Here is a 25796-nt window from a genome sequence, read left to right as displayed (position 1 = left end):
ACAAAAAGAATGCAGATCACAAGTTACAGCCCAGTAGATTTCTGTGAAGTGAACCAACTCTAGAAACCAGCACCCAGATCAAGAAATAGAACTCTCCAGGACCAGAAGCCCCTCACACTCCAATCTGTATTCCTCACCCACCACCATCCTGAATTCTAACACCAGGGATTCATCTTGCCCATTTAGACATTCTATATAAATGGAACCATACATTATGAATTCTTCAGTTTGTCTTCTCTTGCTTAACCCAAGAGCCATCCAGACTGATTTTCTCAGTTGTTACTGCTGAATGAAGTTCCATGTGGTTAGATCACAATCTACTCATCGATTGATGAGTGGGTAATGGTGGGCAATGGTGAGGTTCATTTGGGGTGATACTGCTAGCACCCACCAGAATAGCTAAATGAAAATGGAAGAGACTACCAGGAAGCAAAGTCTGGCTGTCTGGCTTTGCTCTGGATTGGATAATGTCAGAAAGCAAGGGCTACTCTGACTGGGGACTTTAATTCCTTTTTTTTTTTTTTTTTTTTTTTTGAACCAGGATATTGAACCCAGGGATGCTTAACCACCAAGTCACATCCCCAGCCCCTTTTAAAAATTTTTTATTTTGAGACAGGGTCTCACTAAGTTGCTCAGGGCCTTGCTAAGTTGCTGAGGCTGGCTTTGAACTTGCCATCCTCCTGCTTCAGTCTCCTGAGACACTGGGATTACAGGCATGTGCCATATTCTTATCTGGAAGAAGAGGTGCTACAAACAAGGATGTAAAACAGCCAGAACTGTCATCCATTGGCTGGGGGGAATGTAAGTTTTGGTATAACCTCTTCAGAAAACTGCTTGGTATTTTCTATTAAAGGTAAGCATACACATAGGCTATGGCCCCACAATTTCACTCCTAGCTATTTACCAACAGAAAGGTAGGCGTTTTTTCACCAAAACACAAGTAAATAGAAACAATATTCATAATTGCCAAAATGAATGAATTTTTAGTTCCTAGTTTTTTTGAGGTTTTTATTTGTTTTGTACCAGGAATTGAAACCAGAGGAGCTCTATCACTGAGCTAAACCCCCAGCCCTTTTTATTTTTTATTTCGAGATGGGGTCTCAGTAAGTGGCCCAGGTTGACCTCAAACTTGCAATCCTCCTGCCTCAGCCTCTGGAGTTGCTGGGATTACAGGAGTGTGCCACCATACGTGACTTTGTTCCCAGCTTTAGTCTTATAATGGGACCCTTACCTTTACCCCATAACAGAATCTCCGACATCGCAGAACGTTTTCAGGTTTCCCACTACATAGGCAGTTCTCACTCAGTTTTTAGTCTTATCACCAGGAAGCTTCTCTTCACTTCCCAGGCCAAGGTTGAGTGGCCCTTCTACCCTGCTATGTTTTTCTCTGGGTTTATGGTCATGTTAGTTCTTCCTCCCAGAGGAAACCGTTTCATTATATCTTCTTGGTTAAACTGCACTTTCCAGGTGGACAGGAGTCAGTTTTCATCACCCGTCTCTAACAGTGTACCTCGTAGACAGTAGGTGCTCCACAAATGTTTGCTGAACTAATAACACACACACACACACACACACACACACACACACACACACCAGGGATTGATCCCAGGGGCATCTAACTACGAAGCCACACCCCCATCCCCACTCCTTTTTAATATACTTTATTTTTAGATAGAGTCTCCCTGGGTTGCTTAGAGCTTCTCTAAGTTGCTGAGGCTGGCTTTGAACTCACGATCCTCCTGTCTCAGCCTCCCAATGATCCTCCTGCCTCAGCCTCCCAAACTACTTGGATTACAGGCGTGTATCACCGTGCCCATCTGAACTAATAATATTAATGACAAACACTACAAGGCAGTGTAGTTCGTGTGTATAAATTTACCTAATCCTCAAGACAACCCTGAGAACTAACTGCTATTATTATCTCCAACCCCATTTTACAGGTCTGTTAACCAAAGCAATGAGCTAAGCAATTTGCCCCATCCTATAGCTAGAAAATGACAGAGCCCAGACTTGAAGCCAGGCGGTCTGGTTTCTGAATTCTTCCTCATAAACTCTATACCATGACTCCTATGGGTCAAAATGAAGGTCAGGGACTGAGAGGGAGGCAAGGAGCTCCTAACAACCCCTAGAGACTATTGTATCAATGTTCTCCAGAGACCACTGAGAATATAACTAGTCCAACCAAGTTGGGCTGTCAGAGTCCTTGCAACAGGATGTACACACAATCAGAGGACCCTGGAGGCATCCCAATAAGAGAGTGTTAGAAAGAATTTATTCTAGGATTTGGGGTTTTGCTAGGTGATTTGGAGGGAGACCATGAGAAGCAAAAGTCTGGCTTTGCTTTGGATTGAATGCTTTCAGGAAGCAAGGGCTACTCTGATCAGGCACCTGAATTCTCACCTAGAAGAGGAGACTAAATCTGCAAAGGGTGAAAAGTAGCTGTTACTCATATTTGCAAGGATGGGGAAACGTTCATTTTCGTGGCTGGATGACAGCCATGCTTTTGTCTGTGTTGGGTTATGGTTTTCGGGTGCTCCTGTTTTCATGCGGATCCCTCAAGGTCATGGAATGGTGCTGCCTGAGGTTGGTGTTCTGGGAATTTGTTCACATGCTGAAAGGGGACATGTGGCAAGCTGTGAGCATTGGGTCTGCTCCAGCTGACACCGGCTGCTTTTCCCTAGTGGTGAGAGGTAAGTTCTTCTTTTTCTTTTGGTCCTGGGGATTGAACACAGGGGCACCTAACCACTGAGCCACATCTCTAGCTCTTTTTTATGTTTTATTTAGAGATAGCATCTCACTGAGTTGCTTAGGGCCTTGCTACTTTGCTGAGGCTGGCTTTGAACCCACAAAACTCCTGCCTCAGCCACCCAAGTCACTGGCATGAGGGCATGTGCCACCGTGACCAGCAGAAGGTTGTTCTTGACCTTGACATTGATGCCAGTTCTTTCCTAAAGTGTGAACTAACTAGGAGTGGGCAGCTTCAGTTGCCACCCTACCTGGGGCACACGGAGAAGGTGGCAGATGTATACCAACAGTACAGTTTCTCGGCAGTCTCTCTTTTGCCTCTGCACATGGCTAAGGGCTGGGTAAGGCTTCAGCTTTCTGCAAAAAATCTCTCCCGGCTAGGATCACCTGAGAACCTGGCAGTTCCCCTTCAGCTAATTTGCACTCATTTATTTTTTCCAGACCATATACGGCTTCCAGTGCCTTCCTTTCTTCCCCCAGGACCCTGTGTGGCTCCCATTGATGAAACATCTTGTATCATTTTAAGGCAGTCACTTTGCTTCTCTGATTTCTTCCTGGAAACTGGAGACCTCTTCAGGGACCATAAATTATCAGTTGCTTTTCTTGCAAAGGCATCTGCTTTGCCCGCACCCCCACTCCACCCTAACCCCCCGCCCCGAATCCCTCCTCCCTCTTTCCCCCTTGACCCACTTCATTTCCAGCAGGTGAAGGCCATTGATCCCTGCCCCTCCCCCAACTCCCTGGAGCTGTTTGTTTTTAGCCCAGTCTAGTTTATTTACAGCTCATTCCAGCTCAGAATATTTCCATCAGGTGGCCGTGTGTGGGAGCAGCTCTCCCCCTTCCCACCCTCCCCATCAGCTAAGCCAGGACTTCACATGTCTATTTTGGTGTCCTGAGAGTGGCCTGTGGGTCTCTCTCAGGACTATTGCTGTCTCTGTTGGAATCATGTCTGGAAAAGCCCCAGAAGCCTCTGTTGTGATGGAAACAATTGTGTGTGGATGTCCAGGGGCCTGCGGAAAACCAGTGCCCCACGGGGCTCAGCTCCCGGCCAGCTGTCTTGAAAAAGCCAACTGTCACAGAATTTCAGGACTGTTGACCTCACTTAAAGACACCAAAGTCACATCACACGTGGCCACTGCATTTACAAATTATGGGTAATTGTCTAATGCAGGCTTTTGGCAAGTGTTTGGGGGTTCCCCCCCCCCATGGTTCATGCTAGTTTTGCCCTTTGGACTCAGTAGTCAGTCTCCTGTTTCATCTTGAGAAACTGAGGGGTATCCTTGGAAAGAGACTCACACCAACTTACTCTTGGAAATGTAGGGACTTGTGTCAAAGAGTGTGATCTGGGTACAAGCGGATGTGTGATATGGTGCAAGTCCCGTCCTCAACCTGAGACTCAGTTTCCTGATCTGTACCAGAAGGGATTTGATCCACCCCATCTCCAAGGTCCTTTTTAAAAATAAACACAATCCAGTCACAAGGGCAATCATTAAGAATACAAGTAACAATAAATATTGGCGAGGATGTGGGGGGAAAGGATGCACTTAAACATTGCTGGTGGGGACTGCAAATTCGTGCAACCACTCTGGAAAGCAGTATGGAGATTCCTCAGAAAACTTGGAATGGAACCACCATTTGACTCAGTTATCCTAGTCCTCAGTCCATATCCAAAGGACTCAAAATCAGCATACTACAGTGACACAGCCACATCAATGTTTATAGCAGCACAATTCACAATAGCTAAGCTATGGAACCAAACTAGGTGTCCCTCAATAGATGAATGAATAAAGAAAATTTTACAGATGCACAATGGAATATAACTCAGCCATAAAGAAGAATGACTTTATGAGTTTGCTGGTGACTGGATGGAACTGGAGACTATCACACTAAGTGAAACAAGCCAATCTCCAAAAAACCAAAGACTGAATGTTCTCTCTGATATGTGGATGCTATCACATAATAAGGGTGAAGGGGAAGAATAGAATAGAAGCTCATGGGATTAGACAAAGGGGAATGAAGGGAGGGGAGGGGATTGGGAATAGGAAAGACAGTGGAACGAATGGGATGTAACTTTCCTGGGTTCATATATGAACACACGACCAGTGAAACTCCACATCACATCCAACCACAAGAATGGGATCCTAACTAGAATAAAGTTAGACTCCATGTATATAGAATACACTCTACTGCCATGTATATCTAGAAAGAACAAATGCAAGAAGCGACCCGAGAAGTCATCCTGCATCAGCAGGTTGGGAAACATGGTGAGTGCAGCCACATGCTGAGATCCTGCCGCTGCTGGTCCAGTTGGTGGACTGCTGCACATTTTGCTTCCTTCTCCCCCTCCTGCTTTGGGGCCTTAACCTGCCTCCCAAGACTGGTGTTAGAAGGAGGCCTGGGGATGACTGAGAGATGGTGGGGGGCACCTGTGACACCCTCCACAGCATCACCTGGTGCCCCAATAGTTGTCTGGACATCTCAGCAACCAACAAGTTATCAGACTAACTGGCTACAGTCTGCCCAAAGTTTCCCATGATGTACCTATTCCACAAAAGGCTGAACCCTAGAACTTTCCTTCACCCACCCTCCCCGCCCCTGCACACACCACACAAGCCTTAAAGCTCAAATCTCTTCCTAAAAGTAGGGACTTCTCTGAAAGACCAGGGTAGAACTTTGCTCTTTATGACTCGCACCCAGAGTGGGCCCAGGGGACAGGTGGGGACGCAACCTACAAAGAAAATGATTTGGTGTTTTGGTGGCTGCTGCTTCTAAGCCATGTTACCTAAACTAGCTGGCCTGGAGAGCGTCCCAGCCACCTTATGCCAGGGGACCCTGGACTGCAGAACACAATTTCATCTCAAAGCCGAGGGAACAGCAGCTACCAGCCTGCTACCCTGAAGTCAAGGTCACAAGAAGAGCACAAAAAATGGGCACCTATGTTGAGTCCCCACCCACCCCTCTGCCAACCCCCTTCACCCTGCAATCCCAACACTGGCTGAGAAGTTTAAAATGTTGCAGTCTTCTCAGAGATCCCAGGGTAGGTCTGCTCTCCAGGTTTTTTTTCTTGTTTTTTTTTTTTTTCCCCCCAAACCATCGGAGCAGGCGCATGCACACAGGACTCACCCAGGCAGCAAGCCGAGTAGCACAACAGTCCCGAAAGGGTGAGCAGATGAGCCAGGCTGAATGATGGGCGCGTCATGGTGGGGCAAGGCCCAAGGCAGACTGGCCCGGGGACGCGAGCTGGAGACTGGCTGGGATTCGTCACGCCCCCAAGTGCTCCCTGAGCCTGGCCTGCTTGGCATTTGGGGTGGGAGCTGGCCAATCCCTGCTTTGATGTTGCTTCTGCCCCAGATGCCAGGGGTCCAGGGGCCAGGGATGGGTAGGCAGCCCTGCCCTGGCCACCCAGCAATGCTCCTCTGGGGCAGGCTGGGAAGACAGACTGGCCTCCGCCCCTGGGAGGACGGGATGTGAGGTTGGGAGCCCAGGGCACTGATCACCCCCGCAGGCTGAGAGGAAATGAAGTGCAATCCATCAAACAGGCTGCTTTTCATTTGGCTCCAAAAAAGCCCCCATCAGTACTGCCTCTGGCAAGACTCACAGCCAACCTCCAGTGGACAGTGTCCAAGGAGGCTCCGCCTTCCTGTTTCAGGGAAGACCTTGGTGGCCAAGGGGTCTCTCTATGTCTGTGCCAGCGTGCTGCCGACAAAGCCAAACTTAATTATCACAACAACAACAAAACACTCTCTCTCAGCCTCTCTATCTCCAAAGAGCATGAGGGCAAGCCTTTCCATTTCATTTCATTTATTTATTTTTGGCGCTGGGGATTGAACCAAGGGCCTTGTGCATGCTAAGTGTTCTACTGCTGAGCTACACCCCCAGCCTCAAATCTTTTTAGATGAAACCTGCTCTTAAAATAATAAAATGGCACGTGCAGGCTACATGCTGAAATCCACCTGATGCTTTACAGGCACATCCAAAGCATGAGCACAAACACACGATATCCTAGGTCATAAAAGACAAGATTACTAGTACTTTGCAATAAGTACTGCTTTGTTTGTTTTGGGTTTTGGTACCAGGGATTGAATCCAGGGCACTTAACCACTGAGCCCCATCCCCAGCCTGTTCTATATTTTATTTAGACGCAGGATCTTGCTGAGTTGCTTAGGACCTCACAGAGTTGCTGAGGCTGACTTTGAACTCATGATCCTCCTGCCTCAGCCTCCTGAGCTGCTGGGATTACAGGTGTGTGCCACTGCACCTGGCAGCACTGTCGCACTCAGTAAAGACTATGAATTATAACAAGAGTCAGCAAACTTTTGTTATAAAGGGACAGAGAGTAAATGTTTGAGGCTTTGTGGGTCACAAGGTCTCCTTTGCAACTTATACATAAAAGCAGCCATTATACATAAAAGCAGCCATAGACAATATATAAAGGAATGAGTGAGACTGTGTTCCAATAAAACTTTACTTATAAAAATAGGGGGCAGGCTGGATTTAGCCAGTAGGCTACAGTTTGCCCACTATATTTTTCATTCTATTTATATGGAGTAAAAAAGAGAAGTGGTTAACAGGAGTGGGGATGTCTGGAGGGATTTACAGGAGGGAGAAATGAGTACCAGTTGAGGGTGAGGGGATATGAGTGAAAAAATCAGAGGAGGCTTCCTGGAGGAGGTGGCATATGAGCTGAATGAGCCTTGTAAGGAAAGATTTATAGATACAAAGATGGAGGGGGAAGAAGGCAGACTCTGTTCCTTCTCTGGGGAATTTGCCTGTGTTCTTCTCAGAAACAGGATCTAAGACACCACAAGAAGCAGTAAGGAGGACAGGGAGTGCTCAGTCCTGAGCCAGGACACCTGCAGAAATATCATCTGCATTACATTTTCCCAGTGTCCCCTGCTCTGGGTCACATCCCTCCTGGTCATATTTCAAATTTCACTTCAAGCCTTTGGAGTTGGAAGTTTTGCACTTTCCACATCAAAAGCATTCATATCTTTACTCTATGACACCTTACACAGCCAATCTACTCAGTAGTACCTGTGTCACTGATGTAAAACCAAAGGCGACTGGACTAGCTGATGGCCGGGCTCCTGTCCAAGTCTGCAGGTGTTTGAACCTCTTTTTTTTTTTCACACCAGAGATTAAACCCAAGGGTACTTGACCACTGAGCTCCATCCCCATCCCTCTTTTTTTTTTTAAAGAGAGAGAGAGAGAATTTTTTAATATTTATTTATTTTTTAGTTTTCTGCATACACAATATCTTTGTTGGTATGTGGTGCTGAGGATCGAACCCGGGCCGCACGCATGCCAGGCGAGCGCGCTACCGCTTGAGCCACATCCCCAGCCTCCCAGCCCTCTTTTATATTTTATTTAGAGACAGAGTCTCACTGAGTTGCTTAGGGCCTCGCTAAGTTGTTGAGGCTGGCTTTGAACTCACGATCCTCCTGCCTCAGCCTCCCAAGTTGCTGGGATCACAGGCCTGTGCCACCGCGCCTGGCTGAACCTCTAGTTTGAACCTAATTACTGAAGCTCATGGGTGTCTCTTCCAGTCTCCCTCTCTTCTCCTCCTCTCTACTGTGGCTGCTTTTTTTTTTTTTTTTTTTTTTTTTGGTAAGTCTTGTTCTCTATGTCCTCTGTCTTCGCAGCACTAACAGTTGAATTTCCTTAGATCAAATGCCTGTGTGTATACTAGACCTTTCAGCTGCCTCTCAACCTGGGAGTCAGGAACCCTGTTCTCCAGCCCTGGCAGTAACTTGCATCCCCTTTGGGCCTCAAATTTTCCAGATGTCAACGGGGAGCAGCATGCACCAGATGAGCTCTGTGCCCTTTCCAGCTTTTCTGTGATTCCTGAAACATAATGGCCCCGCCTAAGGGTCCTCGATGCAATGGAGGATCTCTCCTCTTCGTCCTGCTGAGCAATCTTTGGCCTCCAGTTCCCTCAGGTGCCTTGGCCCAGGCACCAGCTTGCCACGGCAGAGCTGCCTGCAAAATCTAATTCCTAATCAAAGTTTCTGGGGCCTTCCTGCAGCTGTCTCCAGGTGTCATATTCACAGTATTTTGTCTTAATTGCAGGTCTGGGATTTATCAACCAGGCCAGAATACCGCTTCTGGAATACTGCCTCCCTGGGCACTGCTCCAGAAAATTTGCCCCTGCTGCTGCCACTCGCCTTCCCGGGCCAGCAGCTACCTCCACTCCAGTTGGCTGCAGATTGGGGCCAATGTGGATTCTGCTCTGCATCTTCCTCCTGCCGGGTTTCCCGTCACTACCCCACAGAGAGATTTTGGGGGGCCTAGATAACACAGGCACCCTTCTCAGAGGTCAGGAGGCAAAGATGTCTGCTTGTTTGCGGGCAGAGCCTGGGGTCTCAAATCTGTTGTCCCATCCCAAAACTTTGGTAGTCCCAGAAGTAGGTTTGAGGACCCGACTTCTCCCCGACAGCTATGAAAGACTCCCCTTGGCCAGACTTTAGCTGGGCTCCTCTTTCCTCTGCTCGACTAGACCTTGAACTTGGACTTCTGTGTCCTCCCTGGCAGTATCCAATTATAGCAAGAATCCTGAAAAGTCAGCTTAGGAAGAATCCCCCATCCTTGACATCTAATCAAATTCTGAACCCAGGGGTGCTTAACCACTGATCCATATCCCCAGCCCCTTTTTTTTTTTTTGTATTTTATTTAGAGACAGGGTCTCACTGAGTTGCTTAGGGCCTCACTAAGTTGCTGAGGCTGGCTTTGAACTCATGATCCTTCCGCCTCAGCCTCCTGAGCTGCTGAGCCTGTGCCCCTGCACCCGGCTCCTTCCTCACCCTTGATATCTTACCACCCTGTCCTGACTTCCATAAGAATCCAATTAAGTTGGTTTAGACAGAATCCCCCTATACTTGATGTCTACTGTTGGTAATTTTCCACCCGCTCACCTAACCTGTTCCTTAGCTATAAATCTTTACTTGTCCTTGTACCAGGAGCTGACCTTGTCCTAGTCTTTGAACCTGTGGCAGACACCTTGAATTTTTTCCTTACCATTTTAACAAGTGCCAGGATAATCTTCAACATTACCTCCACGTTCAATGCTTTTGTTCCTTGGGAGGGACCCATAGCAGGTTCTACTTAAGCACACAAACATTTATTAAAGGTTTACTGTGTGCCAAGCCTTCCATATGCCACCAGAATATAGAGATGAAGAAGCTCATGGCCTGACCCTTGGAAGGAAAAGAGTTATCATCTCATCTGCTCACTTGTGCTGATTGGTCTGAGTTTCCTGGAAGAGTGCCTCATGAAGGATTCTGAGAAGAGGGCCATGATATATTGCCCTTCCTGTAACTCCTGCCCTGCATGCTCGCTTGCTGACCCTTACTCTGCAAAATCATGAAACAACATGACACTGGGCTTAGCATTTTCCATACATTCTTGCTTTTTGTTCTCAGGACCAATTTATCTCTATTTTATGGAGAAGAAAGTGACTCTCAAAGAAATCAGGTCACTTGTCTGAACCACACAGCTAGTGCAGACATGGGGGCGGAGTTCAGAAGGAGCCTTGCACACAGACCAGTGAGGAGGTGCCCCCTCCTGGAGCCAGCTTCCCCAGCTCCTGGGGCAGCTCACTAGTCTCTGGCTAATAGCACTCTTCCTACTATTCTCATGCCACCTGGAGTCAGTTTCCCTCTGGTCCGGCCCTTCCCAGGCCAGCAGCTACCTCCACTCCTAACTGCCAGCTACTGACTTAACATCCCAAGACATCCTCAGAGTTGTGAATGTGCAGAGATGACTGACAGTTCCCCCAAAAGGTGTGCACCGCCTTCCACAGGCTGGAGGAATCCCTGAGAAGTGGCTGTTTCTTGGTCCCCTCTGGGGGGATGATACGGAGGCAGGTGACTATTCTTGACAACAATTCTGCCTGAGTGCAGAGGACTCAATCCTTCAGGGATGGTGGAGCCATGAGAGGGAAAGACCCTGAGTTCCCCAATGCCCCTGGACTGGTAAGTGAGCATAAATGTTTTGATTAGATTAAGTCATTAAAATCCTTATTTCCTGCAATAGGTGATATTGCCCCAACCCACCCGTGAGGCACCCAGCAATGGAGAACATTCTATGATGCTTCCTAGCCAATCCTTCTTTGTTCCCCAAACAACCTCATCATCATCATCATCATCATCATCATCATCATCATCATCATCCTCACTTTTAGATAAGGCCACAGGCGATCATGGGATGCAGCTATGATCAGACCCACCCAGTATGTATGACCCTGTAGGTAGTAGGTCGGGGTTCAATCCAGATTGAATGCAGTTAACAGCACAAAGTAATAACTCCTTCTACCTACCACCCCTAGAAAGAATGAGCAGGAAACATCAGGAAAATGGCATCTAGAAGAACCAGAGTCATTGCCTCACCCAGCTGGGGTGGAGCCTTTACCAAGACCCACAATCATGTTTTTCTAATCAAACTTTATGATTATTCATCTATGGATTCTGTTTCCTGGTCTGTAAACTCCTATGAGTTGACAATCTTGGTGGCCTCTGTATCTCTGTCATAAGGAGGGTTCAATCAAGTGTACTGGTGACTGTCAATCAAATATACATTGACCTTCTCTGTCTTACTCTAGAAGTGGGCAAAGAATTCAATTCACTTTGAAATCCATGAAATACTTAGATGGATCAATAGATCTATAACAGCATAAACAGAGCAAAACACTGAGCATAGCAGAATCTATGTGGGGAATGTATTAGTTTGCTAGTTCTGCTGTAACAAAATATCACAGCTTAGGTGACTTAAACAGACATTTACTTCTCATAGCTCTGGACTTAGTTCAAAATCAAGGCATCAGTAGGTGTAATTTCTCCTGAGGCCTCTGTCCTTGGCTCATGGATGGCTCTGGTCTTGACTCTGTATGCTTCCCTGCTGTCTTTGTGTATCCAAAACTCTTCTTCTATAAGAATACCAATCAGATGGAATTAGGGCCCATCCTCAGGGCCTCACTTAATCACCTCTTTAAAGAGCCTCCCTACCTCACATTTTAGGGTACTGGAATTATTAGAGCTTCAACATGTGATTTTTTTTTTCAATACTAGGGATTGAAACCAGGGTGTTGTTACTCAGGCTAGGCTAGTGCTCTGCCACATCCCCAGCCCTTTTTATTTTTTATTTGAGATAGGGTCTCGATAAGCTGCTGAGGGCCTCACTAAGTTATTACTGAGGCTAGTCTAGAACTTGTGATCTCCCTGCCTCACCTCCCAAACCACTGGGATTACAGGGGTGCACCACCATATCCAGCTAAATGAATTTTGAGGAGATACAATTCAGCCTTTTTTGAAAGTGTCTATAATAAAAAAGAATAACAACTGGGCTTGGTGGCTCATACTTCTAATCCAGTGGCTCTGGAGACTGAGGCAGGAGGATTGCAAGTCCAAAGCCAGCCTCACCATCTTAGCAAGGTCCTAAGCCATTCAGCAAGACCCTGTCTCTAAATTAAATGCAAAAATGGTGGGGATGTGGCTCAGTGGTTAAGTGCCCCTGAATTCAATCCCCAGTACAGAAAGAAAATTTAGAATTATTTATTATCTTATTTAATTAAAAAAATTTAAGTGGGCAACTTAGAACTGCAAGATTTCTCTGTAAATGTTAGGGTGGGGAATGGGTGAGTCCAATGCCTCTGTTGGCAAAGACCTAGGGGTCCCTGGAGCTGCCCAGAGCTAGGGCACCAGTACTGCTTGGAGGAGGGGACTGCAGTCACTTTGAGGGTTACCCCATCCCCGAGAATGACATGAGAAGGACATTCTCTTTCTTTCCCCCTCCTCCTCACTCATAGAGACAACTTGAGGAGTCTGTCCAAGCCACAAGGATGAAAGGAGGAGGACGACCTCCTTCCTGTCATTATTTTATAGAAGTCATATATCAAAAGTGACGACTGTGCACACATATATTCAAGGAAACAAAACCCATCCCCCTTTCCTCCTGCAAGGGAATTATTCTGGAACCTATCTAAAGGAAGCCATCTGCTTTCTTGAGTTCAAGCTCTGATTTGACCAAATGGCATGTGGTAAATAGAGAGGAAGAAGGACAATGTCATTAGGAGCTCAGGGAGCATAAAGAAACTTCCCCACGGCTGGCTGCGCCTCGGCTCTCAATTCAATTACAGTGGCCGGCATAAATCAGTGGGCGCTATTAAATCTTCTGCCCGGGTTTGACAGGGGAGGCCAAGTTTGTAGAATGATTCGGGAGATCTGGCCACAAGTCAGAGACAAAAACCCTCCAGCTGTGTCCGGCCCAGCCGGTGCATTATTTCCAACACCCGCTGACAACTGTGGCAAAGGAAAGACCCTGTGTTTCCATCCTCTGGGTTCCTGTGCCTTCATTTTTCCCTGGTGACATTTGAGCCCCACGGTCACTTGTGATTCAAACCAGGTGGCTCACTGAACCCCTTCCCTCAGAGACCCCCGCATCCCTGCTTGTTCACTCCAGGATCTGTCATCCAGGGGTCCACAGCAAGTGGGGAGGAGGGAAGCTGGGTTCCAGGGAGCCCGCTGGCTGCCCACGCACACGGACTGGCATCTCTCATCATAGGTCTTGCTGAGTCACTTGAACCTCTAGATCCCAGAATTTGAGGAATCTGAGGCTGGCTCCTTTGGATTTAATTGATCAATAGAATTTCTCAATGGAACAAAATGGCAAGATGAAACTTCATAGCACTATCATTGTGTGATTCTACCATTCTGGAAATTCTCCAAGATCTCAAAACTCCTGGCTGTTTTGGATCTAACAAACTTTTCTTCCTCCCTCCCTCCTCCCTCCCTCCTTCTTTCCTTCCTTTTTTTTGTACCAGGAATTGAAACCAGAGGCACTTAACCACTGAGCCACAACCCCCAAAATATAAAAATTATATTTTTGATTTTGAGAAAGCGTCTCTCTAAGTTGCTTGGAACCCCACTGAGTTGCTGAGGTTGGCTTTGAACTTGTGATCCTGCTGCCTCAGCCTCCACGCCTAGCTCTAAAAGACTTTTAAAAACAGAAAAATCTTATTTTGTGCTTTAGATGAGAGACAGCACTTTGATTGCACATGTGGTATTCATGTACATGTTTAGAATTGTAAATGCATGTATCTGGTTCAAAATTCAAAAAGTATAAGTGGGTAAATATGAACAATCTCTCTCACCCTTCTCCCCCCAGCCTATCAGCTCCAGTGATTTATTATCAGCCCATTACTTCATTCCTTCTGTATACTTCTATATGCAAGCAAATAGGTAGGTATGATATTTCTCCTCTCTTTCTCAGAGAGAATTTTTTTTTATACAGTTGAATAGTTGTATCTGGAGAATGGAGTGTCTCTCTCTCCAATCATCAAGTGAGCTGCTTCCTTCCACCACACTCTTCCATCATGATTCTGCCTCACCTTGAGCCCTGAGGACTAGAGCCAGCTGTTTATAGTCTGAGACCTCTGAAACCGTGAGCCTTCAAATAAATTTTCTTCCACTACAATTGTTCTGGTCAAGTCTTTTAGTCACAGCAGTGAACAAACTGACTAAAACACCCACTAATTTTATAGTTCCTATTTTAGAGTTAAATCTTAATTCATTTGTAATTCATTCTGGCATGAAATGTAAGTTTGCTTGTTTTCTAAAAGACCTTTTTTGTGACTTAAAACAGAAAATAAAAAATCTTTAAACCACCTTTAGATAGCCCACACACATCAGCTACCATAGCACTCCTTAACTAAAGGTTAAGCATTGCCCTATAACAGCCCAGAGTTGTGGATATTTTATCCATTTAACAGATAAGTAAACAGAAATTATAGACCACTGGGTCAAGATCCCTTAGCTTGTGGATCAGGGAGCTGTCAGTCAAGTCCAGAGCTGTCCCTGTTCTCAAAGAAGTGTCCAGGTGAATGGTAGAGTCACAACTTGCAGGCAGATGGGTTGTTTCTGTCATTGGTCTGCTCTCCTGAAAGCTCAACTATACAAGTGAACTACTTGTACAGTTCACTTTGAATGAATCAGTCATTGCATGATTTTATTGTCACAAACAGATGTTGGAGTTAGCAAGGCCCTAAGCAACTTAGCAAGATCCTGTCTCTAAATAAAAAATTTAAAAAGGGCTGGGCATGTGCTGAGGAGGGGCGTCCTAGTCAGATCACCCTTGATGGGGGCAGGGAGAGGCTTTCTCCTTTACAGCCATGGAACAGCCCTGCGAGTGGACCTGCCCACCTGCAGTCATTCTGCTGGGAGCTCCGTATGCCTAAGATGTTGTCCTTGCGTGTGAGCTGTGGGTCCCTTGTCTTCAAAATCCAACATTGCCCTAGAGGTACCATTATGACTCCTGAGTACACCCTCTACCATGCCCAGGGCTAGACCCTATCCGTGCTCTTTCCTTTGATCCTTACAATGACCCTATGAATTATATTTTTATGTCCCCCTATTCCAGGTGAAGGAACTAAGGCTGTCATCCAAGGTCCTAGGGAGCTGGGCTTCTGAATCTAGACCTGCAGTTCCAGGGCCTAGGTGCTGTGATATCTCTGACTCAGACTCAGCCTTTGGATGGAGACTCCAAAATGTGGCAATGAAAACAGCCCAGGAGAAGGCAAGAGGCCAGGATTCCAGTTCTTTCTCCACCATTTGGAATAATTGTTGCAACCTGTGACTGAGAGATAACTAAATACTAAGCACAGTGCCAAGCTCATTTTATCCTCATTGCCATCTAAAATGAAGATTTCTGACTCTCCCCATTTTGCAGATGTGGAAACCGGGAAGTTGAGACATTAGAGACCACTGGGCCAAGATCCCTTAGCTTGTGGGTCATGGAGCTGTCAGTCAAATCCAGACCTGTCCCTTGACTTTAATTCACACACCAGGGTTCTCAGCCAATGCTCAGATGAAAAACATAAGCCAAGACCCCTTTTTTTGTGTGGATGCTAAGTCTGTGAATTAGCAAATAGTCTGGCAGCCACAAAGTCAGAGAAGGTCTGAGGCTAAGGGATCTTTGCAATTTGGTCCACACTTTTATTTTATAGATGAGGAAACTGGATACCCTAAAAAGAGCAAATGGTTGTCCAACACCATACATGTGTCTGAATTTCGTCTCAGTGTCTTAGCCTGAATCTCGCTAAGAACTTTAGGATACAGGCACTGACTAAATGTCCCCACACTGGATATGAGCAAAAGGACCTTAGCAAGACATCACCCCAGAGGTGACCCCCTAGGCCTGCCTGGTGGAGGTACTGTTGCATTCAGGGCCAATCTGCAAGGGAGTGAGGGCCAGGGTGATTTGATTCAGATAATTGGAGTTTGTGTGTAGGTAAGAAACCATTTGCCTCAGATACTCTGCAAAAAAACATTTCTAGGGCCCACACAATTTTTATTTTTTATTTTTTTAAATTTTTTTTTAAAAGAGAGAGTGAGAGAGGAGAGAGAGAGAGAATTTTTAATATTTATTTTTCAGTTCTCGGCAGACACAACATCTTTGTTGGTATGTGGTGCTGAGGATCGAACCCGGGTCGCACGCATGCCAGGCGAGCGCGCTACCGCTTGAGCCACATCCCCAGCCCCCCACACAATTTTTAAAGCCATCTTTTCTTGGGGGCGGGGGTGGGTACTGAGAATTGAACCCCAGGAGTGCTCTATTATTAAGCCACATCCCCAAGGATTATTTTGAGACAGGATCTTGAGAAGTTGCCAAAGCTAATCTTGAACTTGTGATCCTCCTGCCTCAGCCTCCCTGGTGCTGAGAGAACAGATGTGTGCCACCAGGTCTGGCTTCTTGAAGCCATCTTGGGCTTCCACTGCTGACTTTCTGTGGGAGGACATGGACAGTAAGGGAACTCCCACAGGGCCCTGCTGACCTACAGACCTGGAGGACCTGTGTCTCTCCCACTGTCGACTTTCCCTAAGGTGACTTTACCCAACGAAGCTCCCAGAAAGTCAGATAGGAGGGAAGAAGGGTGTTCTTTCCTGCAGGCTCCCTGAATCCAGAACACTAGACTCAGTGGTTTGAGAACTTGGTTTCTGTGTGACCACCAGGAATTTGGAAGCTTTCTGAGGGTAACCAGGAGGTCCACCCCAGTGAAGGTCTTAGACACGGAGTCGGTCCTGTTTGGATACAAAGGGGACGTCCACTTTCAACCTTCCATGACAATGACTCATGCCAGAGGCCCCTTATAGAGAATGAGTTTGAACACTGAATGAACCTTGGGTCACAGTAAAGGAAGAAGAACCCCAGGTGGCCAGGAAGGGTGGCCATTATTACCCTATCCCCTTGTGCCCCCAAGAAGTCCCATGCTAAGGAGAAGTTTCTGCAGCAATTCAGAAACTTCTGGAACTTTCTCCAAACTTCTCAGAAGGATACCAAGAAGATGAGGTGGGCAGCACAGGATGAGAGTGTAGAGTAGAACCCTGTGCTACTCTCATTAAGGCTTCCTTCTTTCCCTCCCTCTTTTTTGAAGTCACCCCTCCCCCCAGCTGGTTGACCATGCAAGACTGCAAGAGTCAAAGACTTCTCCAGCTGTCACCAGCTCCCATACACGCATCGCCCAGTGTTTCTGTTGGTTGCCATGGAGAGGTAAGCGAGGACTTGAATGGAGCTGCAAAATGGAAGAGGGCCAGGTGTATTTTTAAAGTCATCTGGGGAAGCCGGTCACCACTAGGCCAACCTCCTTCCCCGGGCAGTGCGTTCCTTCTTTAGGGACTGGTTTACAAATGCAAAGTGGCCCAAAGCAGGGTCTCTTCCTTTTGCTTTAATTCCCTGGATATTTTAAGCAAAAGGTTATTTAGGTTGTCTTTGAGGTTTTTTGCCTTTTGATGCAATGAATTGTGCAGGAAATTGTGGCCTCTTGGCATGTGTAGAAATGAAGCGAGATTTTGGAAATAACGTCGGAGAATGTGCAATGGTGTCACACGTACATCAAACACTACTGAAAGTATTTGATGTCTGTAACTAACTCACTTGATTCTCACCACTTCTTTTTGAATTAATACCTACTTTCAGCCCCATTTCATAGATGAGGAACCTGAGGCATGGGGTGGGAGATTTGCCCAAGGTCAAAAAGCTAAGGGAGATTTAAACACAGACAGGGTGATGCCAGAAGCCATACCCTTAGCCACACTCTTCGGTTCTGAATCTGCATTGATTTGGGGATCCAAAAGCCCTGATTTGGAATTTCAACCCTGACCCTGTGTGACTTCAGGCAAGTGACTGTACCTCTCTCATTGTTATTTTCCTCTTTGGTAAAATGGAGATACTAATGGCTACTTTATGACATTCTTGTGAAAATTAGAAATAATAGGCAAAAAGAAACGTAGGTTTAGTATTGTTTGTGGTGGCTCCCTATGTCAACTGAACCCCAAATTCTTCAGGGAAGGGATGTTGAGCTGTAACTGCTACTGCCAGAGGGGTTGGTAGGACCACAGCTGGTCTTTTAAAGGATCTATAGCTGACGCTGTCACTTCACTGATGTCCCTCAGTATCCAACCTCCTGCCAAAGGCACCTGAGACTAGAACTTCTATGGGAAGTCACTTGGGTCAAGCAGGAAGAACAGAGTAGTTGGCGTCGACAGGAGTTGGTGGATAAATATTCCAGCTCCCTGTCTCCCAGAGGTCCCCAGGAGTGGAGCCCAGAGCCGTAACCTGCTCATGAACACACACCCTATGTCTGCCTTCTCGGCTCTGCCTGACTACTCTCGGCTCTGCCTTACTGGGGTCACCTCCCAAATAAACTACTTGCATCCAAATTTTTGTCTCAGGGTCTGCTTCTGGGAAGAACCCAGATGAAAGCAGTCCTTATGCCTGCACCTTTGATTCCAATGTCACTTCAGCAAAACACAAGTGGGTCGGTTTACCTGCTGGAAGAGATCACTGTGGGAGGCTGAATGATGGCCCCCATAAGGTCTCCAGATCCGAATCCCTGGAACCTGTAAATGTTACCCCATATGGAAAAGGGAACATTGTAGACATGATGATATAAACAAGTTTAGGAGCTGGGAAGTGGCTCAGGGGTAGAGTGTTTGCCTAGCACGCATGAAGCCCAGGGTTCAATCCCTAGCACTGCTCCCTGTACTGCCCCTCCCCACCCCCAAAAAAGCAGGGGAGATTGATAAAGAAGGCAAGTGACCCCCCTGCCCCTCAGACAAGATGCTACACTGATGGCTTGAAGAGAAAGGGGGCAACCAGCGAAGGCAAGAAATGCAGCTCCAGAGCTAGGAAACGCACAGAAACAGATTCTCCCCTAGAGACTTGGGAGGCAGCTGGGCCTCACTCACACCCTATTTCTATAGAGTGAAACAGGTTTCAGACTTCCAACCTCCAGAGCTGAAGAGAACAGAGGTGTGTTGGTTTAAGCCACCGTTTGAAGTGATTTCTTACAGCACCATGAGAAACTAATAGAGCAGGGTGTGAGAGAGCAGGGGTTCTCAAAGCTTGTTAGAAGTGCAGACTCTTGGGCCCTATTTCCTGCAGAATCAGAATCTCCCAGGGGTGGGTTGCTGTGGTCTCCATTTTAATGCACCCTCCAGGGGATGCCAATGCTGCCTGTAGTTCAGTGGTTAACCCTGGCTGGATCTTTGAATCACCTGGAGGACTTTACTGCAGATGCCTGATCCCACATGATTCAGCTCTCAGTCTGTTCAGCTGGGAAGCTGAGCCTTTGGAAAGCACCTCAAAGTGATTCCTAGCCAGGACTGAGAACCCGTGCTGTAGTTTGAGAACCACTGATCAAGGATGTTGACTTCCAGGCTGAGCTGTGCAGAAATTTGGAAATATGGAGAGATGTCTTCAAGGCTGCTAAAAAAAAAACCTGGGAGCATAGGCCACACCAGCAGGGTTCCTGGCCTTAGGGGCCAAAGAGTCACATGCTTAGAGGGTCCAAATAGGTAGACCATAATTAAGAAAGTGGTATAGGACAAGAGGGTGTGGTAGCAAATCGCCAGCTGGAGCCAAGTCACCACCAACCATTATATTCCAAAGAGTGTCACCATAGCCAGAAAGTGTGGCCAGCCCAGCCAGACTGTCTGATTTTCGAAAAGTAAGATTTTTAAAAATTTTTTATTTTTCCCTAGCCCTAGTAATAAAATTAGGATTATCCTCATTTCACTTCTGAGTAGCAGAAGTTACAGAAGGTTCCTTTGTGGGGTAGAATCCAGGGCTTCATGCAGGTTAGGTCAATCCTCTGCCATTGGGCTACATCCTCAGCCCTTTCTACTTTATTTTGAGACAGGGCCTTGATAAATTGCCTGGGCTGACCTCAAGCTTGCAATTCTTCTGCCTTAGCTTTCTGGGATAACCTTCTGGGATAACCTTCTGGGCTTAGCATATCAGAAATACATTTTTCCCCCAAATGTTAAATCATTCATCTCTTAAATGTGAGCAATTAAGGTAATTTTAAAAATATCTCCTCCTCTTCCTCCTTTCCTGTACCTTTAGGGCTAGGGGTGAGGGCTGTCACCAGCTGTAGGCCAACAGCTACAGCCCACTTCCAGGCGCATAGTTGGCACTCATTAAATCTTAATTGCTTAATGAATCCTCAGAGCTCTCCTGACAGGCAGAGGCTATCAGAGCCATTGAACAGATGAGGAACTTGGGGTTCACTGCCATGAGGTGGCCTTCCCACCATTGCATAGAGCATAACCAAGGGAATCAGGATTAGAACCCAGGACCCCTCAAGATAGGGCTGCTGTGAAGAGCAGATACAACTATAAGCGATAAAAGCTTTTGTGAAACGAGGAATTGGGGGTTTCACTGGTACCAGCCAGAAGAGCAACACAGGTAGTCCTTGTGACTGTGAGCTGTATTTAAAGAAGACAAGACCCCAGCTTACTGGCTGTCTCCTCAAAGCCAGACGGGCTTTCTGATCTGTGTTTGTGTGCTCCTGGATCTGAAGAAAGCAGGCGGGGCATGGGGCGGCTGCCCACAGGGTGACTGGGGGATGCCCCCCTCCGTCTCTCACACCACCTCTCTCTGTGTCTGAGCTGGAGGGAGGCCATCGCTTTATGCAGAGCTTTGGGATGAGATGAGGCGGGACGCCTGGGACCCCGAGAGAGTCCTCTAATTTAAGAGCCCTCTCTGATTTTATTATCCAGAGGAAATGGGGAGCTAAATCGGAGGAGATGGCTGGCGAGTGCATTACGGGACATTAAACAATAGCTGATCAGTGTCAGACACAAATAAATGGCTCCTAAGCTAGTGCCAAGAACATGGATGGTTCCCAAGTGATGACCTGGCTGGCTTCCAGGCAGGAGAGTATGTGGTGGGGGGAGCTGGACATTAGGCCATATAGGCCACAGAACGGCTGCTCTGGTCACATCCCAGCCACATCACAAGATTCCAGTGCCCAGACAGAAATCACAGCCTGCCACATGATCTCACTCACCAGGGCTGGACTTGGGTCTTCTCACCATCTGAGACCTAGACCCAAACATCACCTGGGGAGTTCCTGCCTGCCTGGGAAACCCTGTATTGGAAAAAGGAAGCCATGTGTGGCCATCAGGTAGGTGGGTCACAGTGCCTGAGAGAAGGTTTGTGAAGTGAGGTTGCCCTGGGGAGGTCCCTGTGCCCACCCAACACCATGGTTTGAATGCATCTCACTAAAACATCCCTATTAAAAAGAAATATCACCAAAAAAGAGACAAACCAGTGCCCTCTATATACCTCTATATATCTTGGTATAATGCAATATCCACTTTTTGACTAGAACTTTGGACATTGATATCCCAGAGAGAAGGTAGTAGGAGAATAGAGAATTCAGAGGAGTATTTCTAGAGGCTAGGAGGGTAGTCTGCTAGGCCTTAGATGCCTGTATCACTATTGATCCAAGGCCTTAAATGGAATTGGTCTATATTGATAAAAGTCTTGGACTTAGAGGCAGAAGACAGGATGCCAGTCTCTATCTCATCAGTTCTGTGACTCGGGGCAGATTATATAACCTCTCTGAGCCTCTATTTTCTCATCTAAAAAGTGTGAGTGATGCCGCATCCATCCCAGGGGTGCTATGAGAATTGTATATCTTGAACTGTGCAGAAGGCTGCCTCTTTGTGACTATTAATACCCTTGGGTCTGTGGCTTCACATTCCAGAATCTACAATGACTGAGCTACACCTTTGAATGGAGACTGGAGCCCAGTCAATCTACAGACCAAGAATGAGCCCAGCCAGGCCCAGCCAAGCCTGAGCTAGATAAGCAGACCTTTAGTTGATCCACAAACACATGAACTTCCATAAATAATGATTGTGTGTGGGTAATTTTGGGTTTTTTTGTTTGTTTGTTTGGGGTACTAGAGATTGACCTCAGGGGTGCTTAGGCACTGAGCCACATCCACAGCCCTTTTTCTTTCTTATTTTGAGATAGGGTCTCACTAAGTTGCTTAGGGCCTCACTAAATTGCTAAGACCTGGCCTTGAACTTGCAATCCTCCTGCCTCAGCCTCCTAAGCTGCTGGGATTCATTTATGACCCAGTAGATGGTTAAGATATACTGTAAATTTAGTGCCTCTGATATTTTTAATAGTTGCCATGTTCAATAGAAATCATTTTAAGATACTTATCTGCCTTTTGTTTGGAGAGGTGTGGGAAGGCAGGATTTTCTATCTCTGAACTACATTCCCAGCTCATTTTATTTTTTTTATTTTGAAATAAAACCTCACTAAGTTGAGGTTGGTCTCAAACTTGTGATCCTCCTGCCTCAGCCTCCTAAATCATGGGGATCGTAGGTGTGCACCACACCCAGTGAAGGGGGTTTTATTTTATTTTATTTTATTTGTGTGTGTGTGGTATGTGTGGTGCTGGGGATTGAACCCAGGGCCTTGTGCATGGGAAGCAAGCTCTCTACCAACTGAGCTCTATCCCCAGCCCCAAGAGAAGTTTTCTATTTGTTCATCTACTATATATTTTTTTGAGCACCATGTATCAGTCACTGTTCTGAACCTGGGAACCAGTGACACTGCTCAAGATAGACAGGGTCCCTGCCCACACAGCACTTATAATTCATCGCCAACACTCACAGAAGTCAGAGAGCCCATCAGAGGCAGAATTGGAACCAGAAACCCGAGTTCCTTAACTCCTAAGCCTCAAATCCTTAGGAAACTCTAACCCAAACAAAGTGAAGAGGTAGCATTGGATTGGACCAAATTAACTGTCAAAGCTCCTCTTTGAATAAGAGAATAAGGACCCACCAGTCCCAGAAGAAGCTTGGTGCCCTCAACTTGAATCTGCAAGGGGTGTGTTGACATACGGTCACAGTGACACAATCACCCACCTTTCCTGCCTAGCCCCACCTCCAGTGTTCTCCACAGATCCCCCCTTTCCCCTTCTTCTGTTCCTCACACTTTTATAATTAGCCTCGTACCCGGCTGAGTCACCCCCTAGGACTTAGAGACCTTGGCAGCTCCACTTGCTGAGCTGTTTTTATGAATGGACAGTGGCTGGGACTGGGTGTAGAGCTAGGCCCTGGTGAGAAGCCGGCATTCCTGGCCCTCCCGGTGTTCTACAGGCAAAGACAGTGAAACTTCAGCCTCCGTGGACGCACTTATGAGACTCCATTGAAGGGCTTGTCTGATGCTTTTGGATGGGGAGAGCCTGGGACAGCTGGTGGGGACTCTGAGGGGACGGCTAGCAAGGCCTGGGGTCTGCCTGCCTCCCTCTTGCCTTCCAGAGACATTTGAGTTTCCTCAGAAAGGTTTCAAGAGGACACATCAGTAACTCAATACTTCTCCTGCCCCTGGGTCAGGCAGGACAAGGTCAATGCCTGGTGCCCTCGGAAAGATTGCCCAGCTGGCAGACCAAGCCCCTTCCCCAAATCTCTCAGCCTTGCACTCAGCAGATATATCCAGCTCTAAGCCCTGCGTCTCTCTGGATCCCTCCACTTTTCTCTGCCAAGCCTCCTTCTCCCAGGACCCCTAGATGCCTTATCTGAGGCTGAAGGAAGTTCCACCCAGGAAGAAAGTGCAACAGGATACAGACCAGACTGAAGAAACAGAAAACCCAGTCTTGAGGCTGCAAGGGGCCCCTGGGCTCCAGGAGGATCGACTGGATTCCCTGTCCCTTCAGTAGGATTGTCCTGGCCACCATTGCTGCCAAGGCTTGGACGGATTCCTGTTTATTCTGCAATACCCCCTTAAGCCAAGCCCCTTTCAGAGCAGGTCAGAGAGGTATTTATAGAAACATCGGGGACTCACTTTTCTCTCACTTGCACCTCCTGGTCTCTTAAGTCCCCCACCCCGATTCCTGACCAAAATGAAATCATGCAGCAAATGGGGGAGAAGAGGTGGGGGAGGCGAGGCAATTTTTTTTTAAAAGTCTCTGGTTTTGAGCAGCTAAGTAAGAGCCCTAAGAACAAGGACAGAAGGGGCTTCCCAGACAAGCTCGGGTAACAGGAAGCGGCTGGGGTGTCCACCTCCCTCCCAACCTCCCTCCACCAAGAGTAGAATGGCAGAAATACCAGGACACCTTCCTTCCTCCCCCTGCCCACGGGAGAATGCTGGGCATCATTTACCTGCTGAGATCGGGAGGACGCTATTGATGAAAGTCGGCTGAGACAAGATCGAGCGGAAGAAAAGCTGAAGATAAATTCCCAGAGCCATTGGGTTCAGGACAACCATGCTGGCCAGGTCTGGCAAGTGTCAAGTTAGCAAGACAGAGTTGCTGCAGGAGCCTGCTTATCTCTGCTCTGCCTCAGGGCTGGCTCACTCTCTCCCTCCCTCTCTCTCTCTCTCCCCCTCCTTTCTCTCTCTCTCTCTCTCTCTCTCTCTCTCTCTCTCTCTCTCTCTCTCTCTTCCAGACCCCTCCTTTCCCATGCCTTTACCAAGAAAGAATGCCAACCATTTCCCATTCAACCTTCTCCGTACTACACAGAGTTATATTTATCTCAAGCCCTGGATCAAATTTGCCCCCATTCATATTAAGATGTCAGAATCTTCTTTTTTGGATACTGAAGTCAGTGACTCTTGAAGAGGTGATAAAAAGGCAAAACAGGTCTCGAATGTTCACTAGACAAGAGTCCCTAATTGATTATCCACCATGGTCTACCCGCCTGGAATGAAGGCGAACTGTGGTAACAGAGGATCAGTTCTCCTGACTCGAACTTGAGCTTCCTGGAGACAACCCCTCTGCTGTCAGTTTGTGACAGTTTTACCCACTGGGTGACAAAATGGAAAGTTGACCTCAGGTTTGTTTTTTTGTTTTTTCATCATCCAATAAAAAGGAGAGGAGTTTATGTTTGCAAATAGTTTTCCCTATGAAAAAGTCTCTCCCTCTCCAAGAGCTGCACACTTTCAATACCAAGCAAAGCAAAGGAAATGAAAACAGGAAATGGAGAGGAAAGTGAAAAATCCAACCACACTTGGAGAAACAGCGACACTAACTTGATCTTGGTTAGACAAAATTCTTTAAATAAATAATTTTGCAATCCTTCTTAAATGAAGATCTTTTATAAGTTTATAGAGCCTGTCACAGAGATCCTTCACAGTACTGAAATAATTAAAATAATCCACAGAGTTGTTTGTTTTGCTTTAATCTATACAGTTTATGCCTCTTGCCTCTTAAGAGTTAATTCAGAATCAGTTTGGGAATGGCTGGGCATTGGGTGAGCATCCTTGAGAGAAAGCATTGATCTTCATCCTGGGGAAGGTGGAGTTAGGTTCGGGCAGAGTGTAAGTCATACTCTAAGGCTTTGGCATAGACTTGGGCTCTAGACTCAGCTCTGAGTGGCACTGGACAAATGGGGGAGAAATGGCATTGGACAAATAGGGGAGAAATGGCATTGGACAGTTTGTTTGTTCTCAGTTTACTCATCCAAAAAATAAAGACTATATTCCCTTTATAGGTTTGTTGGAAAGGTTACATGACATAACATGGGATGAATCATACACGAATTAGGAACTTTATCTCCAGACACCATTAATTAAATCCAAGGAGCTATGGTTGGTGGGGTGCAAAGAAGGCCACCCCGATCCCTCACATCCCCATATGTGCATGCCCCTCTTCCCATCAAAAAGTGGAGTATACTCCCCTGCCACCTCAAATCTGGGCCAACCTTAGTGACTTATTTGTTTTGATCAATATTGTGTGGCCAAAGCGATGGTGAGCTATT

The 25796-nt window shown here is 46.8% G+C and overlaps 1 protein-coding gene across 5 annotated transcripts in view; it reads right to left on the bottom strand.

The window, feature by feature from the left end:
- The window catches only part of Colq (collagen like tail subunit of asymmetric acetylcholinesterase), a 61485-nt gene extending 37070 nt beyond the window's left edge, over window positions 1–24415 (bottom strand). For 2 of the 5 annotated variants that reach the window (XM_026402045.2, XM_026402048.2), the window contains exon 1: window positions 24201–24415. In XM_026402045.2, coding sequence (XP_026257830.1) covers window positions 24201–24306 — 106 coding nt within the window. In that variant the 5' untranslated portion in view covers window positions 24307–24415. Of the gene's footprint in view, window positions 1–5868; window positions 5951–24200 lie in introns of those variants that run through there. The other 3 variants (XM_026402050.2, XM_026402049.2, XM_026402047.2) reach the window with 3 other exon arrangements.
- Window positions 24416–25796: the final 1381 nt, after the last annotated feature.

The sequence above is a fragment of the Urocitellus parryii genome, chromosome 3, assembly GCF_045843805.1.
Source record: "Urocitellus parryii isolate mUroPar1 chromosome 3, mUroPar1.hap1, whole genome shotgun sequence".
Classification (NCBI taxonomy): Eukaryota; Metazoa; Chordata; class Mammalia; order Rodentia; family Sciuridae; genus Urocitellus; species Urocitellus parryii.
The sequence above is the reverse complement of the archived record's forward strand: the minus strand, read 5'-3'. Positions and strand labels throughout refer to the sequence as shown.